We start from the raw sequence: 17,568 nt of genomic DNA on the forward strand, positions 1-17,568 counted from the left end.
ATATCAATCAGTTATTGTTTTAATAAAAAGATAAACCCTAAAGTGGTAGACTTCAGTGTGTGCCACATTGATAGAAATGATTGGATTTTATGAGCAGTTTATGCTTGTGTTATTTCATGAATTGGTTTATATTAACATCATATTTGGGCTTTTATTGCCAATTATTAATCACATATTTTTATTTGTTTACGTATTTTTACATTATATTTATTGTTTTAATTATGATTTACATGTGTACGTTATGTTTCACATGTGTGCGTGCGTGCGCACACACACGCGCGCGCGCGCGTGTACAATTTTAAGACAAACTTGAGTGAACAAATTCTTGCTTGCTACAGTACTGCAATACTTAATATTAGCTATAAAAAATGAGTAAAAAATAAGAAAAAAAATGAACTATATAAAATACTACATATGAGTATGCAGTAACTAAATGCATAAAACTTAATACTAAATGCTAACAGTTTGTGCACAATTTTTGTGTTTATTACACAACAGGTCATACATTTAATATAATTTGCATGATTTTTTCTGTGATTTCACAACTAAATATTTTCAGAGGATTGTTTGATTTATTAACAGTTGTATTTGTCTGTCAAAATATCTTTTATGTTATAACTCTTTAGAATAAGTAATAAGCAGGTTCTCCTCATAACAGGCTGTGTTTAACCTGTTTTACCTTGGACTATATTTTGTTTAAACAATCAAGGGAGTTATTTATATGGTAATTTAATCAGTGTATATATTTTAGTGTGTAGGAGTTTATATTTTATACATTACATTTGATAAATGTTTTACTAAAACTGGTAGTACCAAACAACATTAAAAATTAACACCATTTGAGTAAACAATACTGCAAGTACTAGTTGAGAGATTGAATCCAATCACTTCCCAACTTTCCCATTGCCATAGTTTATGATAATCCATAAATCATGGATTAATGATGGTAATTGGTTTTTTTTTTGTTGGAAGTTGACTGTCTTCAGTAAATTAATTGCAATATTACTGACATGCTATAGGATTTACTGCATTTTAAATGTACATTTCTCTGCAGTATGATACTAATATTCTGCTTTGCTCATAATTTTATTTTACTGTTGTAATATGGTTTGTTTTTAAACATTTTTTAACAGTGTCACACAAGCCAATAGTTGAATTTTTATAAATCTATAATTAAATATGAAGATACTGTACCAGTCGATGCAAAGCATTGTAAAAATATTTAATGATATTTTTAGCAGCTAACTTCATTATGCTTTTTTTCCACTTCAGAACTTCTTTCATCAGAACTACTCAAGCCTTGTAATTATGATGGAAGATCAGTGTATCAAAAATGGAGAAATTAATATTGTAAAAAAAAACTCAAATCAATATATATATGTATATTTCTATCAGGAAATTTTTTAAATTACTTTATTATATGGTTTTAGCTTGTATTGATTGTATGGTGGTTTAAATATTTCGTTATTGTAAGTTTTAGTAATGTTTTCAATGATATTATTAGTATATAAATACTTTCTATATATTTTTTCACTCTTTGTGTAATATTATACACTGTAAGGTATTTATTTTGTTTTGATAGTTGTTTTTTTTATAAATATTATTAATTAAAGTAATATCATATTCATTTTTAACGGCTGTATGTTTTATGATGTTTATTTTATTATTTAACTTTTCTTTGTTATTATATGTGTATTTGATTGCTCTAGAAATAATATTTGCATAAGTGTTGATTTTATGAGACCAACGGTGACTTGACACTAGTTGATGGCTGTAATATTTCAGAAAAAAAAAAAGTCCTGGACAAACACACCTCTACATCTGTGCAACAACCTCTATATATATGTATGGGGTGGGCAATGACATGGTACTTTGGTATTTTCAGGAGCTCCCCTGTGGAGTAACAAAGTGGCGGTACTGAGCTTTCAAGGTAATTGTGGTTGTGCTTCTCACTTTTGCTGTTTGCAGTAGGGACAGGGGTGGTATGATTTTGCTGGGGGTATGAGTAGGGGGGGGGTGATTTTGCTGACACTGGGATGCATGCTCATCCCTCTTCCTAGTTGCGGAGCCAGGTTGAGGATGAGCTAATGTGAGCTTAGCTCTGCTGAAGTCCTGTGCTGCTCAACATGAGTTGGGCACTTTGTCCCTTGGGAGGAATTGTTCAATGGGTAAGGGAATTGGAGCCTTTACTGCTATGTGTGGGTTCTGGGATGGGTACAGTAGGTCAAGCAGTACCTGATGACCTGGTCTGGGTTAAATCTGTGGGAGGCGACTGACTGGGGAATCTAGGCAGGACCAATGATTCAGGGGCATGCCCAATCTTCTGCCCGCATCTTGTGACATTTTGACTGAAGAAACGTAATATGTGGAAACTGCAACTTTCACTATTTGTGTGGCAGAGGGTCCTCATAAAATCTAAGAGAGCCTTTGTCTTTGCAAGCGAAGAGGAGGAAGAGCATTGAATTCAGTGAGACGAAAAAGAAGGATCAAATCAAGTTTTGATTAAAAGTCAGTGAAGTGATGCCAAAATGTTTAGTGAAAAAAAAGAAAGGGATTTTACCAAGATAAGTCCTTCTGTGATTGCTCTTGAGATCATGGAAGCAGCAGGAGTTAAGGAAACAAGGAAGCAATGGCGACTCGCAGATAGGCACTGTGCAACTGTAGTACCCCCCCTATTTCCACTTCATATTATCAATAACATTTAATATAATAAATTCTTCATTCTTTAATTCTTTGTTTATACTTGTACAATATACAATCCTTAAGCTTAATGTCAGTAGCAATCCCCCAGTTTATGAAAAAGATACAAAAATCTTTGTATGGAATTGTACACTTCACAGTTCCAGCAGCATGATGTTTGGCTGTTGTGCACATGTGCACATAGGAAGCTGCATGTGATATTGTGAGGGAGAGAGAGCACTGTCACTCCTGCAGTGTCGACCCTGGCATGCTGGTGGAAGGTAGTTTTTTTTTTTAATCTGTGTGTGTATGGAACATTTCTTGTTCATTCCCTTTTCTAGTTTAGTCAGTGGAAGGAATATGAAAGTGGTTTAGTTGTTTTTTTTCAGTAGTGATCAGAAGATGGCGTAAATCAAGGGCTCTTTGATTGCCAAATCTGTCCAAAAACGTGCAGATGGAGCAAAAGAGAAGATAATTAGTAAAACCTAATTATGTATTTGTTTCTGTGAACATAGAAATTTAAATTAAGCACCATTGGACTAAAGTGTTTTTAAGTGGGCATGTTATTAAATTATTATCTAATAATACTTAAAAATATTATCTGTATTGACATTTTATTATTTCTTTGGCTAAACCAAATATGGTTTTTAAGGACAAAGTGATTAAAAACCATGTACCATATTCTTGAATATGATAAATTGTAGAATTAGATTATTGTCCTGCTTCCAGCTAATTTATTTGTTTTATTCTTTTTTTTTTGGTTCTTTTATTTTACAGAAAACTTTAACCATGGCCTTGAAAACGCCCAGAAAAAAATTTTCTGGAGCAGCACCCCCCTACTAATTTTAGCTACAAGCTGCCACTGCAATTTAGAAATCACCGAGGAGCTTCATCAAGGCATTGTTGGGTATCAAAGATTGAACACACAATGTAATACAGAAGTTGAACACTCCGCATTGCATGTCTTAATGTTCAACAATGACATGTTCAACACATGTCTTGATGTTCAACCAAAATGTCCAGTGAAGATAAAAGTTGGTTTTAATGATTAGATGTTCATTCATCCCAATTCCAATTTGGTGTTTTGTGTGCCGTAAATTCGGACAGCCAGCATTCACAATGCACAAGAAAACAAATCTTTCTCTCTCACTGTCTGTGTGTGCGTGCGCGCGCGCGCTTAATGAGCCCTGATGACCCATACAAGGTCCCCTGTTGTGTCAACTGTGATAAACATCATTAAGCTAGATCCCATAACTATCCAGTTTTCTGCCTGTCATAAGAGAGCCACTTGGCAGGCTGTTCACAGGATGCCTTAGCTGGGGCTGCTGCCCAACTTGTTGGAAAGCAGCTTTGGTGAGGGTGCTCTTAAAACCAGGAAAGGATCCTAATGAGTTCGGCAGTTATTGCCCCGTCAGCCTCTCCACATTAAGTATAAAGGCTGTGTAATCAGCTAAGTGAGAGTTCATAAGTACCCAGGTGTTTTGTTTAATGAGAAGTTGCTGTCTAGCAACCACATTAGGTAAGTAGCGGTGGACGCCGTCTCAATGATGCACAAACTTAGGAGGATTGCACAGAAGGACTATGGGTTGTGTGGCCGTCAAATGTACATAGTGTACCGAGGTGTCTTTGAAAGCATGATTTCTTACGCGGCGCCCGTTTGGGCGCATAGGTTGTTTATGAATAAAGCACTTGTTCAAAATTTGAGTAGTGCCCAGTGCAGAGCCTTAATTGTATGTACTGGTGTTTTTAAAACAACTTCCTACGAGGCTACTACCGTATTGGGAAAGGCTCTCCCAGTCGATTTAGTGGTGAAAGTTCGGGCAGTCATGTGGAGATTGAAAAGAGGCCGGGGGGCCGAGGTATTTGGGATACGGTTTTGGGCCGGGCCAGTACCGGGATCACAATGCACCAGATTTAAATTTCGTTCAGTTGCCCATCTTCCGTCTGCGGAAGAGGCTGCAGAACCTCGCGATGGAAGCATAGCAGCTGCAATGGGACACTACGACTAAGGGAAGATCCCTGTACAAGTTTATATGGGATCTGAGGGGATGGTATGCCTCGAGTTCATTTTTAAGAGAAACGGGTGCCCAGGTGCTCACCTTAAGATAAAATCACCCAGCAATTGCGACTCCTCCGGAAAAGGGGACGCATTGCTCCCTCCTTACAGGTAGTGCCCCGTTGTGGCGTATTCCTGCTAGCCTATTAAAGAGTTAGCACCGAAAGTTCTTCAGTGGACGGTCTGAAGGGGAATTACGTCGGGAGGACAGGCTTTATAAGCCTAGCCTTCCGCGGTCGGCCCGTAAAATGGGTTCGATAACGCTGGTTTAACAACGGATTGGAATGCAATTAAATCCGTCCTTAAAACACTAAATAATAATAAACAAAACTTGAAAAAATTAGACCCGCTATTTAAAATTAACCCTTTAAAAAAAAACAAGCCCGATTAGAATGATCCAGCAGCAAGGGACTCTGTCCAGGTTCTGCGATGGAGTAGGGAGTAATAAACTCCTGCCAACTTTGCATTCCATTCCATTCCCAGGTGCTCACCAACCATGTTAAATTGAACCAATATCTGTTTCGGTTCCGCCTGGCAGCTGATGAGCTGTGCGTCTGCGGAGAGGTTCAGTCAAATGAACCCCTGATGTTTGACTGCCCTGATCTTGGTGGGGGGGGGGGGGGAGTGGCAGAGACTGGGCCACCCTAGAACTTAGAGGTCAAGGGGAAAATTGGCCATTCACAAGCGGCGAGTCAATGTAGCGAGAGACGCATTATCGGTCCGTGTGGGAGTTCCTTGATGCGGTTTCTATGTTCAACCGACATCAGTAGTTTAGTAAGGGAAAGACTCCTAATGCACTGCTGTGGGAGCTAACCTTATATATGGTTGACACCAGCCAATTAGGGCTCCAAGCGTTTTAATATGGTGGATAGGATAGTAGTTGACGGGGTACGCCTACCCATTTTAGTAAATATATGACATGTGAGCGGTTGGGACACGTATGCCGGTGGTGTATGGCATCGCGCTTAGTCCGCTCACGCTGTTAGGTAAGCTCTAAGAGCTATTTAGGACACTGGTCGCTAAGCTGTTTCGACCGGCTCAATAGGCGTTTGTGGCACAGACATTCGGTCTTATGCTTTAGGGCGACCGAATGGGGTGGTGGCGGGAGAAATGCCAAGCAAACCATAACTATCCAGTTTACAATCAGAAAGTAAATACCGTACAGAAGTTCAAATACTATGATGCTAAAAAATTTGTGTTTAGTACATCACCGAAGGTTGCGTCCTATATTCAGGATGCTGGAGCTCCTGCAGCTTTCTTTAAAATAGTTATATCGCAACTAACTAGTTGCGTTCGACCTAGCTAAGCTGGTCGAACGCATTATTAACGAGAAATTAAAAAGTAGACCAGTTAAAGAAACCAGTCAAAAATTGCTACAGAAGGTAACAGATGTTACTAAATCATGGATTTCTTCTCCAACAAGGATTTAGCCTTCCACCCGTTCTAAGGTGAATCAAAAGCCCAAATAATGCCCGAGCCAAATACATCGTAAGTCAGAGTTCAGATGTGGGATCTGAGAAGCCCGAAGTAAAGATATTTGAAGGAAAACATTTTGAACGACCAGCAATAGAGCCTCCGAAATCACGGAAGTCTTAAAGGGAGAGGGCAAGCCTTTCAGTTGCGCCATACGCTTCAGCAGGGGGTGAATCGAGTCCTGACTATGATGCGTACTGACCGTATCATTGGAGCCAGTATCATCAGATGCCGGCAGCAAGACATGCTCTGTAATTTACTGCGGAGAATCAGAAGATTCCATCTCCGATGCCTCAGACACCTTGGAATTCGGCCTCGAGGCCTTCATGAAAATGGCAAAAAGAAGAAAAAAGAATGGCCTAAGGATAAACCTAGGCGGTAGAAAAAGAGAATGTATAGAACAGTAATCAAATTCATATGTCTCTAAAATATGTAGAGTTTAAACATATGTTTAAATTCCAACTAGATTTGTTATACGTAACATATCTAAAATTTTAACACACTTTTAGTTTCTGAAGATGCTTAATCCATGCCATATGTTTAACAGAATAGAGACCTAGGATTTTTACGCGTAAAACTGAGATATTTTGTTTATTAAAAAACAATTTTGGAGTATTGTTTGTTTGTAGATGAGAAAAGCGAATATAAGATTTTTCAGATGTAAATTTGAACCTAGTAATTTTTGCTCAACCTTCTAAAGAATATATTGAATGCTGAAGTAAACACTGTCAAAGACATGGAATGTGAGGCCATATAAAATGCAAAATAGTTATTTATAATATATAAGTGCAATTTACTACGGGGCTTGTAAATGTTATTAACAATGTTTTCTTAAATGCAAGAGAAGTTACATTTTACATTGTCTAGAAGAGAAAAGTTGTAACAAGTTTATAACTGTTTTGATAAATTTTAAAATTTATTTGAAAATGCAATTAATTAGATAGCTGTATGAATAAAAATTTGGTGATAGAATGCATTTGTTTTCTTTTACGCTCATTGATTAAACGTAACTAGTTCCTTGTGATGACTCTTTACTTTTGTTCAGTATCCAATTAGTAGTAGAACCTTACGTGAATTTATTTGTTTATGTTTATGTGATATAAGTCGTGTACTAAAATTCCCCGATGTTCCTTACTTTTTTTTTTCTATTCCCAGTTTCCTTTTAGTTTCTTGTTAATACTTAAGTATACAATGACTTTTATCTTTTTTCTTTATCTTGATATTTGAAAAATGTAAACTTAAAATGATTAAATTTATTGGTTAGTCAGATCCAGTGTGTACCTTGAAAAATTGTGGCATGAGTGGCTTTAAATGTATGGTCTAAAATAGCTTGTTCAGAGTGTCGTCTTGTTTTAGTTATGCTCATATATCATTGCAAATTAATCCTTCTTTTAATTTTTCTTCACATCATCAAAACATAAATAAAGCGAATTTACGGATTGACATCACAAAGAATAACGTCTGAAAGTTTGAAGAATACCCGGATTTAATCAATCTTTGTTTTACTATTTCTTAAGTTTTGTCGTTCAAAATTGCGGAATTTTATAATTACATTAATTAATCCAATAATTGGTCATGTTCTGTGTTTAGTAAACCTTTTTCACTGGTAGTTTATTTTTGATATGAGCCTGTGACAGTTTCTGTTTGTTCGTTTAATTATTTATTATTATATTTCTTAATATACCATAATATGATTGAAATGAAAGATTGTCCTAAATGCCCTGAGTGCATAGAAAATGATGAAAGAGTAAGAAGTATTGAACGACGTTTGAAAATAGTTATGCAGGTATGTTAAGAAAAAAATCTACATTTTTATTTACAAGACTACACCATAAGTTTGGAAGAAATAAAGATTAGTAAATGTGATTAAGAGATTGTGATGTTGATACAGTGATGTAGTATGCCTGATTATGAAATATAAATAGTTTGTTAAACTTGTGGTTTTCTCTAAGTTGATAATTAATTAGTATACTCTTGTAATCCAGCCATTTGCTAATTTTGTTTAAGTATACTACTTATTCCTTGTTAGTTATTAAAAAAAAAAAGTTACAGTCTTGTGTGAAATACTTTATAAAATATAATACTGATATTTTGGCATTACAGAAGTAACAATAGTATTAAAAAACTTATTAAATTTTCTTGTGATGTAATATTATGATAACTTACTTCTCAGATTAATTTTTGTAAGGATAAATATATACTAATAATTAAAATTATATTAAAGTATGCATTATTAAAAAGATGCTTACATGTAAAACAAGAAATATCATTTATGAAGTTCTGTAAACATCTAGTAACCATAGTGATCTGTTTGTTTATTTTTTGAAACTAAAGTGGTTCTTATTCAAACTCAAGTGGTTCATAATTACTACTTGTTTGTGGTATTGTGTAAATTTTAATAGATGAAGTCTTACTAATTGACTTCATTTTCCCTGGTTCTTAGTTAATCTTTCCTTTTTTTTATAAATTACATTTGGAGATAAAAACAGGTATTTTTTAAACTGATAAACAGTGCTGTGAAAAGATCCAGGTTAGTATCTAGCTGAATGAGTTGGATTTTGAATCTATTAAAGGTCTATTTTAATTGTTATAGATAAATTTAACAATGAAGATCAAGGAATTGTATTATGCTCAGGTATAAATATATAATTAAACCGCAACATCTGTATGTAGAAAATAATGGTAAATTTTATTCAATATCTATTTGGATTATTTTAATTTAAATTAGCTGAATTTAATTACAGAACAAACACCTAAATATTTGTAATTGAGAATTAATAAGAAGAAAAAATATTGATATCAGTTGTAACGTCTGGTTTGGGTGAATTCAAAATTGTAATTTTAAGAATTTCTACCTAATTATTGTGAGTACTGGCTCCTAAATCAGTTGGTCAGAGGTTTAGTATCCTAAGATTAATTAGAGTATTCTGTAGATGAATTGAGTTCATTTTACTTATTGCAGCTCTGTGTTTGTATATTCTTTCTGATGAATCATTTGGGATTCTATTAATTATGCTATATGTTTTCATGATAACATTATACTGTATGCTTAATTATGCTATATATTCTATGTGTTTCATGATTTCTTTACAGTATTTCAGATACTATTTTCTGATGTTTTAACAGTTTAACCTCTAATGTGTCTGATAACCACTATTATGTCTCAGCAAACCTTGTTTTTCATCATCAACTGGTGTTCTGCCTAGCAGCAAATTCCTTATGGCACCCGTGTCTTCATCTACTTCTGCCACAACTCTTCTCTTTTATTGCTTTATAGGCTCCAATCTTTACATCATCTATTAACTTATCCTTCTTCTTCCCTGCTTCCTTTCTCCTCCTACTGACTCTTCCAATGCAGTTGTCATGATTCCACTTCCTCTAACCACATGTCCTAACCTTTCCTTTTATTTTTTCTACTTCCCACCCAAGTGCTCTTTCTTCTTTATTAATGTTCATTATTTCTTCATTCTTCACTTTATCTGCCCATTTTATTTCTGCATATCCACATCTCAAAAGCCTCATTCCAGTCCTTCTCCCACATCATGCATGTTTCACTTACATACAGCTACAGTCACAATTATTGCATTAGGCTAACCTGTTTTTTCATTCTAAGTCCAGACTTTTACTACACAACTATAGTAATTCCATCTTTTTACTGAAGACATCCTTTGCCAACGCTATCCTTCTTTTTATTTACATTGTGCTCTTCCATCCTCTGTCATTATAGTTCCCAAATATCTGTAATATTTTATTTTTTCTATTTTTCCTTCACCTGTGCTTTCCCCGAAAACTTCTTTGTTATTTACTCCATTACTTTAATTTTGTTTCTATTTATTTTTATTTCATACTCATTCCTTCCTCCAGGATCGTTAACAATTTTTGAAGCACATACCTGCCATCAGCTAGAATTACTGTATTATCAGCAAACCTTATGCATCTTATTTTTTAACCTCCTATGCTTATTTCTTCTCTTTCTTCTAATATATTCCTTTCATATTTTCAATGTAAATGTTGAACAGTGTCCTTGAGAGACAGCTTCTTTGCCTAACATCTACCCAGTCATATTCTTATTTGCTTTCATTGCTGATGTTTGTCTCATGTCATGTATAATTCTTAATTAACCTTCTATTTTTCTATTCTGTGTTTTTCTCTTTAAGAATCTCCATCACTTTCTCCCATTTGACTCTATCAATTGCTTTCTCCAAATTTATGCAACACAGACTAATCCCTCTTTCACTCTCTCTCTCTCTCTCTCTCCAACCATCCTTAGTAGTTCGATGACATCTCTGGTTCTTTTCCTTTTCATTCCAGAAGTCATCCTATTCCTCTTCTGCATTCTCTTCCCAACTTCTGGTTTCAGACTCTTAACACCTTTTAGCGGTATGGGCTATTAAACTTGTTGTTCTGTGTTCATATATTTTCTTTTACCACTTTTTTTCTTTGGAATTTGTAACATTACTGCTTTCACAAAGTCTTCAGCCCATTCTCCTATACAGTATATCCTATTACACTATTCAACTATCTCTTTGATTCCTTCCTCCTTTAAGCATTTATAAAATAATATGGGAAGTTCATCTTCTCCAGTCAATTCTGTATTCTTCATTTTTTTAAATTCTTTCACTGCCTTTTTGTATTTCATATTTTAATATCAATGGTGCTTTATCCTCTTCAGCTACCTCCCATATCTTTTTTATGTTTAGTTCCTCGGTTTCTCTCTTATCATATCCAGGTCTTCCATGTGTTCCTTCCATCTTTCTTTTACTTTTTTCTTCTCATATTAGCATTTTACTATCCTTATTCTCAGTTAATTCCATTCCCTTCAATTTATTCCGTGTAATGCTCTTTCTTTATCTTTATATACATAATATCAAATTGTTCTTTTGTTTCTACAACCTTAATATCATTGCATTCTTCATTGTCACCTTTCCCTAGCTTTTTGTGTTTCCCTTCTTAACTCATTGTTTAATTTGTAAAACATTACTAATATATCATTCTAATATATCCATTTTATTTATTTCCCTCTTGAGATTCTGTAACTTCCTAATCTGTAACAAAATTTTGACATTCCAAGTTCCTCTACACAATTGGTCCTTTCTCTTTTTTTGTTGCTTCTTCTTTTGTTGAAAAGCTATTTAAACACTGGAACATTTAAATAGAAGCCAGCATCATGAACTTATGCATGGAATTTTCACTAGGATCTTTAATATAGTGATTTTCTGTTGCCTTGTCTATTCTAATATCGTTTATTCCCAGAAGAGCTTTCTCTGCTTTTGGAGACAGTTTCCCACTCCCCCAGGGCAGTAAAGTGCCCTCTACCCATCACCACTCATTCATCTTCTAAGGAGACCATTGGCACTTGTAATGGGGAGTATCCTTGTACTGGGAGTATCTTGGTCCCTTCATTTATTAGCTGCTTCATACTAGCAGTTGTTAGTTTATACAGTCATTGCCCTCTCTATCACGGTGAGGTGAATATCAGGATTTTTCCTTAATCGAATCTCAAAGCTGAAAGGCATTTTCTGAATTTTTTAGTACTTTTGGGTAGGTCTTTGTTTTATATGATGAACTTGTTATAATTGCTGTGATAAACTTTTCCTTTAATTTTCATTTTGTGGATTAGATACATATTTAATTACCAATTAAAATAAATAAATATATTAATTAATAAATAAATAAATTACTCTTTAAATAAATTTCAAGCATCAAAATGATGCACAAGTGTAAAAGAGAAATATCATTTATGAAGTTGCTATAAACTTCTTGTAACTGTAGTGGTTGGTTTTTATTTTTTTTTTATGATGTTGTTTATCAGTGGACTTCATTTTCTTTGGATATTGGTTACTCCTTTTTTCTTTTTTTTTATTGAATTATATTACTTATTTGTGAAAGTAAGATATATAATGGATTTTTTTTTGTTAAATGGTTACATGTTGTTAACAGTGTAGTTACAAATCTTTGTTAGATTTTGGTTAGTAGAGTTGGGTTTTTTAATCTTTTGTAGAAAAATGAGTTTTAACTGGTGTAGAAAAAAGCTGACAGTAGAGTTGTAAGACTTTTAATCATGCGGCTATTTTCTGATGCACGGCTTTTACATACACAACTTAATTAAATAAAATGATTTGAATTAAAGCATATGTGCATCTGTATTCATTTGTGTGGTTGTGGTATTGCCACTTTAAATACTTTTTACACTTGAAATATTATTCATTTATTTAATTCTACTGCTCACCTGTGACATCACCACATAGCAGATGACTATAGCAGCTGTATATCACTGCTACACTAGCACTCCTTGTGGTGAGAGCAGGTACTATTGACACAGTTTACCCACTTAGCTACTAGTTTGTTTAGAGCGTTTTTTGGGGTGGGAGTGCAATTTTCCAAATTTTTTTGGAAATATTATTTAATTGTTAACAAATGTGCCTAAGAAAAATAATACCTAATTAGGTGAAATCCCGAGATACTGGGGTAACCTTGCTCTGCAGCTTCACCTCCTTGACCTTTTAAGTTGAAAATTTAATGGCATCAATGCCCCATATACAGATGTAATCTGACAAAGTTTGGTTAAAATTTGTCCACTAGTAGAGGAGATATAAGGTGATTTAGGTGGCAACACTGAACATAATCATGTACATACAAACATCTGAAAAATTTCCATCTGGTTTTTGAGTTTTTTTGGGTTCCTTAGGTGTCAATATGTAAATATACAGTGAAAACTGTGTATACGCAAATTGGACAGATTAAAATATTTTCTGTCTAAAGGCATAGCTCTGCTACAGTGCTAGCTGGGAAATTAAAAATTAAGAAATGAAAGTCAGTTAGTTGTGTTATTCCACATATAAATCACAAAATAATCGGGAATATATGTATTATGAAACTTAAACCACCAAAACACATTTATTAGATAAGTTAAACTTACCATATTAAATTATAATTACTAGTTTTCGTGGTATTCCACATCATCAGTTGGTATTAAATTCTACATCTATTACATTAAAACACATTCTTTTTATTGTTTCTTTATTTGAAATTATGTTTTATGTTATCAATGATATGAGCATATATGTAAATTTTGTTGTCCAGTATTGGAATGATTTAATCTTTTCATATAAATATAATTATGTATATATTTATACATCTTTTACAGAATTGTCTCCCTTTTAGTTAATAGAATTAAAAGATATATTCCTAAGAGCCACTAGCGCAATAATATTTATACTAGATCTTAAATTACCTGGTTAGATGTTAAATTATTTGAAAAATTAATAGGATATGATGTAAGAAACAAATTGATATAACTTTAACTTTTTTTATGATGTAACTTTAACAAATTGTTGAATTTCTGTGCAAGTGAGCTTATCCATACAAATTAATCTTAAGGCATATTTATTATTTGATGTATTTAAAAATTATGAATGAAATTTGTGGGTTTTATAAGCAACTTAACCACCTACTAATGAAACTGTATACTTTCACAGTGTATCAGATATTATTTTATTGGGTTTTTAATGTAACATTGAATGTTTTTATAAGTTGATTTTGTTAAAATATGTGTGTTAAATTTTAACCAAGTTGATTATTTTCATTTTAGTTATTACGTTCCTTTGATGGCTAATTTAACCTAGATTATTCTGATAGGCTATTTAACTTTTTATTTTTCATTTGAATCATTGGTGTGGGCTTTGGAATTGTTAAATTAATTTGAACATATGGATATGTATCCATTGTTAATGATTCTTGCAATCATTTTTATGTTTTGGTCTGCAGTATAATTTGATGGCTAAATTATAAAGGGTGGTTAAAAGGTTAGTAGTTAGTGAGGTTTAAATATTAGCTTAGAACAGAACGGGGAGTGGAGAATAGCTCAAACCAGTCAACTGACGATGACTTTCAACTGAAATTATTTAAGTATATGAGTAGTTTGTTATTAATGATATTTGTGAGTGTAGTAATAATTGTAATAAGTTCTAATTATAATATTTCATCTGCAGTATTTAGCTTTATTAATTTCTGTCCAAAGGTGTAAATCAATAAAAATTCCTTAATCGCGAGTTTAGAGGTAATCTTTATAGGAATCAGAAACTAAATTAAAAAATCATTTGTAGTGGGGATGTTTAGCTACCACCTATTTAGTTTTCTAACCTGGGTTAGTTACCAATTCTTGAATTGCTACTCTACTGTTGGTTATACCATTTTGTTAGATTTAAAAAAAAGTGTTTATAACTACTCACTTTTTGGTTCATCTTCTTGTAATATTTTTAAAAAATGTTCAATAATTCAATAATCTTTATAAGAATCATTATTTAAAAATATATATGCTTATAAATCTAAAAGAACTGTTATGCAAACAATTATATATCATTTGAAAGTTTTTTATTTACTTTTTTTTATTGTACTGTGATAATTTACTTTTAAGAATAAGAATATTCTTAGAGTGATGGCAGATGAACTGTTACTTGTTTTAGGAAAAAGATATGGCAGTTGAGTTGTTTCAAAATAGTGTACAACGTATAGAACTTCTTGAAGATGAATTGCACAATAATGATGACAAAAAACATTTTGATATATTTAAAAGACAAATGAAAGAGGTACACCAGTTGGATTTATTAATAATTCTTTATTCAGCTTAAATATAAGTATGAAAAATAAAATTACAAACAGAAAAATTGTATATTCAATAAAACAGAAAATAATATGCAGATAACACAACACACCAGATAGCTTTAAAGTTCCTGGAATTAACACGGTCTTGTTTGAAATAATAATTATGATAAGGAAATTATTGTTTCATAAGTTAGAAGCATGTTGTCACAATATGAATGGTTTCACATATTTGTTTGTTCTTAAAACCTGTTGTTCATACCTACCGGTGTAAATGTTTAATCAAATCTGGACATCTTTGTAGTTATAAAAAAACTATATACTTAACTACTGTTTAATGACAGTAACTTTGATCATTTAATTTTTTTTTTTTTCAAAACTCGCTGTCGCATATATAATATATATATATATATATATATGTGTATTAATTGACTCACTGAAAACGTTTATGAAATTGCATGAAAAAGCATATCATAAAATGAGAATGAAAAGCAGGTTTATTATTAGAGAAGTATTGCTGTTAATGATTATGTTAATCGTGGTTGTTTTTTCTAACTGCAACAAATCTTGAAAACATTCATATGTATGTTTGATAGAAGAAAATTTATTTGAGGTTTAGAAATAGTCTGTTAGAAATGTGAAAAAAAAGATTATTAAAAAAATATGTATGACTAAATTAGAAATCTGTTGAAGATAGTGATGTGCAATATCAGTGGGAATTTGCCACATATTCATAATGAGAATGCATTGTGTTTGTTAACACACTATTCAAAAAATTTTGAATAAAGGTGGGTGTTCAAGAAGCATCTAGAACAGCAAAGTATAACTTTTCTGTTTAACGATCAAGCACACTCTCATGACAATGCACAAGTTGATTTTTATTTATTTCCTTGTTTGAGTTGACTCTAAAAGGAAACTGATAAAATGATACCTAAGCCATTTCTAATGCAACAAAGCAGGTGGAAGAGGTTAAAAAAATAGATTCTGAGATTGTTCAGAACTTTGTTGAATGTCTGTGAAAGTAAGTAGCTAGCTCCTGAAGGAAACTATGAAAGAAAGGTACAATTTTTTGATGTGAATAGTTATTATAAAACTGTTACATTCCAGGAAGTTTTTGAAGATATAAAATTTACATCAAAGGTAAAGTATAATTTTAAAGATATAGTAGTTATTATATCGTTACTTCTCAGTGCTGTATGTAATTTGGTATTTTATCATGTAAAATTATTTATAATGTAATAAATTTTATTATACTGTGTAATAAAATTAAAGGACACCAGACATAATATTGTATTTCTGTCAGAGGAGTTTACCACTCCTTTCCAATATGATGTTAATATTTTATGTCTCTTCATGTCTAACCAGGATTGTATATCTTTTAAAAAGTCAATTCTATATTTTCTAATCATTATTTTGTGAATTTTTTATCAGATATTTTACTTTTTGCCTCATTTCTTATACAACATTTTCAAAAGTGTCTACCATTTTTATATGCCTAGCCAGTTGGTCTTTTTTCAAACACAAACATAATCAGTTTGTATAATTATTATATAAGTATTATAAATATTTTATTACCAACAGATTATAACAAAAAATTTAATTGCATATATATATAAAATAAAAAAAATGCTTTTAGCTATTCATAATATCAGGAGTATATGCATATAAAATTATGATTATTTTGTCATTAGGATTATTTATGTCTCTTTGAGTGTAAAATTCATTTATAGGTTTAAATTGTGAAACTTATTATTTATTTAATATTTATTTTTATTTAATAAGTAATAAAAATAATGTTACTAAATTAAATGACATTAATAATCATTTATGTAAAATGATATTTTCAGAGATTAATCGTTCATTAATTGATTTATTTTTAAAAATTAGATACATTTTGATACCTTTCAAAATTACAGTGTTTATTATTTGAAGAATTTAAAAGTTTACATTTGAAAATTCTTTAATCCTACATTTAAATGAACAATTTAACCATATCTTTAACTCAATCTAATTTGTTTATATATTCCATTTTTCTTTAATTTTATTAAATTTAAAGATTATTTTTAAATTTAATTATTTTGTTTTTTGTTGAAGTGATTTTTACTTAGTAGTAGTGCATGTACATAAATCTAGTTAATATGTTGTAATAGTTATAATTAAATTCATGTTTGTGACATCTTATATCTGATGCTTTTATATTTTCCTAAGTAGTAGAATGTTTCTTTGAATTTATAATAAAATAAATTTATAAAATAAAGTAAAGAAAATAGTAAATACGAAGATGTGTTTGAATTAGTTTTACTATTTTGAAACATTTTTGTGATTACCTTAGGTTTATTTACAAAAATATAAGTAAAAACAAAAGTAAAGCAGCATAAAAGCAGCGTAAAGATAGGTTGCACATATGAAAGCAACCTGAACCTAACCTTATTGTTTTGCTACTTTTCACAATGCAACCTAAGTTAGGTTATCAACTATACTAATTTAAAGTAACAATAAACAAGTGCAATTTAATTGGGGCAGCCGACCTCTGTGGTGTGAGTGGTAGCATCTCAGTCTTTCATTTGGAGGTCCCGGGTTCGAATCCCAGTCAGGCATGGCATTTTCATACATGCTTCAAAACCATTCATCTCTTCCTCTGAAACAATACCTAACGATGGTCCTGGAGGTTAAAAAAAAAATAATAAATTGGGGCTGGAACAATGCGCTTATTAATATTTCAAGTCCTATGTCTGACTGTATATAATTCCATTATTGTA

The 17,568-nt window shown here is 32.1% G+C and overlaps 1 protein-coding gene across 2 annotated transcripts in view; it reads left to right on the forward strand.

Annotated features, from left to right (window-relative positions):
- Positions 1 to 7,312: 7,312 nt before the first annotated feature.
- Positions 7,313 to 17,568, forward strand: part of LOC142325310 (sodium channel and clathrin linker 1-like) — a 42,199-nt gene continuing 31,943 nt past the window's right edge. For both annotated transcript variants that reach the window (XM_075366892.1, XM_075366893.1), the window contains exons 1-2: positions 7,313 to 7,994; positions 14,674 to 14,796. In XM_075366892.1, the coding sequence (XP_075223007.1) occupies positions 7,899 to 7,994; positions 14,674 to 14,796 (219 nt within the window). In that variant the 5' untranslated portion in view covers positions 7,313 to 7,898. The remainder of the gene's footprint in view (positions 7,995 to 14,673; positions 14,797 to 17,568) is intronic.

Source organism: Lycorma delicatula, chromosome 5 (genome assembly GCF_047948215.1).
Source record: "Lycorma delicatula isolate Av1 chromosome 5, ASM4794821v1, whole genome shotgun sequence".
NCBI classification, from domain to species: Eukaryota; Metazoa; Arthropoda; class Insecta; order Hemiptera; family Fulgoridae; genus Lycorma; species Lycorma delicatula.